The sequence below is a fragment of the Stomoxys calcitrans genome, chromosome 1 (genome assembly GCF_963082655.1).
Source record: "Stomoxys calcitrans chromosome 1, idStoCalc2.1, whole genome shotgun sequence".
In the NCBI taxonomy this organism is placed as follows: domain Eukaryota; kingdom Metazoa; phylum Arthropoda; class Insecta; order Diptera; family Muscidae; genus Stomoxys; species Stomoxys calcitrans.
Genome location: NC_081552.1, coordinates 243,159,363 through 243,161,400, shown reverse-complemented (window position 1 = coordinate 243,161,400; position 2,038 = coordinate 243,159,363). Strand labels below are relative to the sequence as shown.

Genomic DNA, 2,038 nt, shown 5'->3' with positions numbered 1-2,038 from the left:
TGTTCACATTATTCGGAATATCTAACAACGAAAATTCCATCATTTCTTGTTCCCGAAACACACATCAATAAGTGTCAAAGTTAATTTTGCGAGATATAAATCACCACTGATCAATGTTACAATTATCACCTGCTACACTCCAGTGATTAATCACCATTTGCCCTTTCGCCCCTCCCTTTCGACACCACGACTCAACCACCCAACTAAGCGATTGAGATAAATTGCAGCCTACCATCAAGATAAATTCAATTAAAGTGAGACACTGACAGCTCTGTTATCGTGATATCGTTTTCTTCTTTATTGCCGTTAAATATTTCACATTCAATTAAAAGCCGTCGTTGAGGCTGTCGCAAAGCCGGGGCTATTGTTTTGGCTTAACATAATAATTAGTCTTAACAAATGGCATTTTGGCAGTTTGGGCATCGTAGAATTTGTCGCGTATCTTCAATTGGACCGCGCAGCCGGGTTTCTTCAACTCCTCCTTGATGTAGCCCATGGCAATGTTGAAACCCAACGAAGGACTGGGACAGCCACTGGTAATGTGACCCACTTTCTGGGAATCCTTGTAGATCTCAACTCCGGCACGGGCTGGCGGTGGCTTAGCGGAGGCACTCATGGTCAAGCCAATGCGTCGACGTTGTACGCCTTGCTTTAGGTGCTGATTGACAATATTGGCCCCGGGGAAATTCTCTTCGGCTCTGCGTCTCTTGGCCACCAACCAAGCAAGGGCTGCCTCAATGGGTGAGGTCTTGTTGTCAATGTCACTGCCATACAGACAGAGACCAGCCTCAAGGCGCAAAGAGTCACGAGCTCCCAAACCGGCCATTTTTACCTGCTGCTTGGTCTGTGACAGCAGCACCTCGGTGACGGTTTCCACTTGGCTGGAGGTTACGGAAATCTCGACGCCATCTTCACCGGTATAGCCGCAACGTGTGATCCTAACATCTTTGACTCCGGCCACCTCCGTAACCATGGTGTTCATGAAGTGTAATTTGGACAAATCTCCAGCGGCCACCTGAGACAGAGCGGCCACAGCGGTGGGTCCTTGCAAGGCTATCAGCGATTGGTCATCGGAACGCAGGAACTCAATGCTCACATCCTTGCCTTTGCCCTTGAAACTATTAACGGCAGCTTCCATTATACCCATATCCTGTTGCTTCATGGCAGCATTTGAGACCACATAGAGCAAATCATCCTGAACCCGCGTCACAATCAAATCGTCCAAAATACAGCCTTGGTCATTGGTGAAAACGGTCAGAGAGCCAGTGCCATTGCCGGCACCCCGAATATCAGCCGTGCACACCGATTCCATGCACTCGATGGCATCCTTGCCACGTATGTAAGTTTGTAGCATGTGGGAAACATCGAATATAGAGGCGAATTTGCGGGTGTGTACATGCGAGGCGGCAATGCCCTGATCGGCATACTGCACTGGCAGAGAATAACCACCGAAATTAACAATTTTGCCTCCATGCTTCACATGGAAGTCGTACAAGGCGGTACGTTCGCCTGCCGAGCCAGCAGAGGCAAATAGTCGCGCCCCTCCCACACATGAAGGAAGAAGTGTCGCAGATCTGCCAAGGTGTTGCGCGAGAGCCGTTCTTATCATTTCCACTCGATATGGGCACAAAATTTCCTACCGATTGTTAATTTGTTGTGTTCCTTTCAAACTATGGCCTACTACTGAGGTGGTAAGCCGCAACAGTAGATTACTTTCCTCCCGATCATTTAAAGTGGTGTGGTTTTTTATGTGGTCTCTGGTTGGAAACACTCAGAAAAAAGCAACAAAAACAAAACTAGCAACAGGGGAAGGGGGCCCGGAGCCAGCTGATAAGAAATGTCATGAACGACACTTGCTTATCAGCATCCCATTCGATGATGCTTTTGTTTTTTCTTGTGTCCATTTTACACTCACTATTCCGATCTTGATTATTGACATAAGTTCGTTCGTCTCTCCACTCGAACGATTATCAATGAACTGAAGAAATGCCGGTTGGCTTTATGGAGGGAGATGTGTGTGCTGCTTAAATGGAGGGAT

At 47.4% G+C, this 2,038-nt stretch overlaps 1 protein-coding gene across 1 annotated transcript; it reads right to left on the bottom strand.

Annotated features, from left to right (window-relative positions):
- Positions 1-270: 270 nt before the first annotated feature.
- Positions 271-1,720, bottom strand: LOC106094984 (aminomethyltransferase, mitochondrial). Its single transcript, XM_059361041.1, has one exon. The coding sequence runs from the start codon at positions 1,607-1,609 to the stop codon at positions 362-364; it is 1,248 nt and encodes a 415-aa protein (XP_059217024.1). The 5' UTR covers positions 1,610-1,720; the 3' UTR covers positions 271-361.
- Positions 1,721-2,038: the final 318 nt, after the last annotated feature.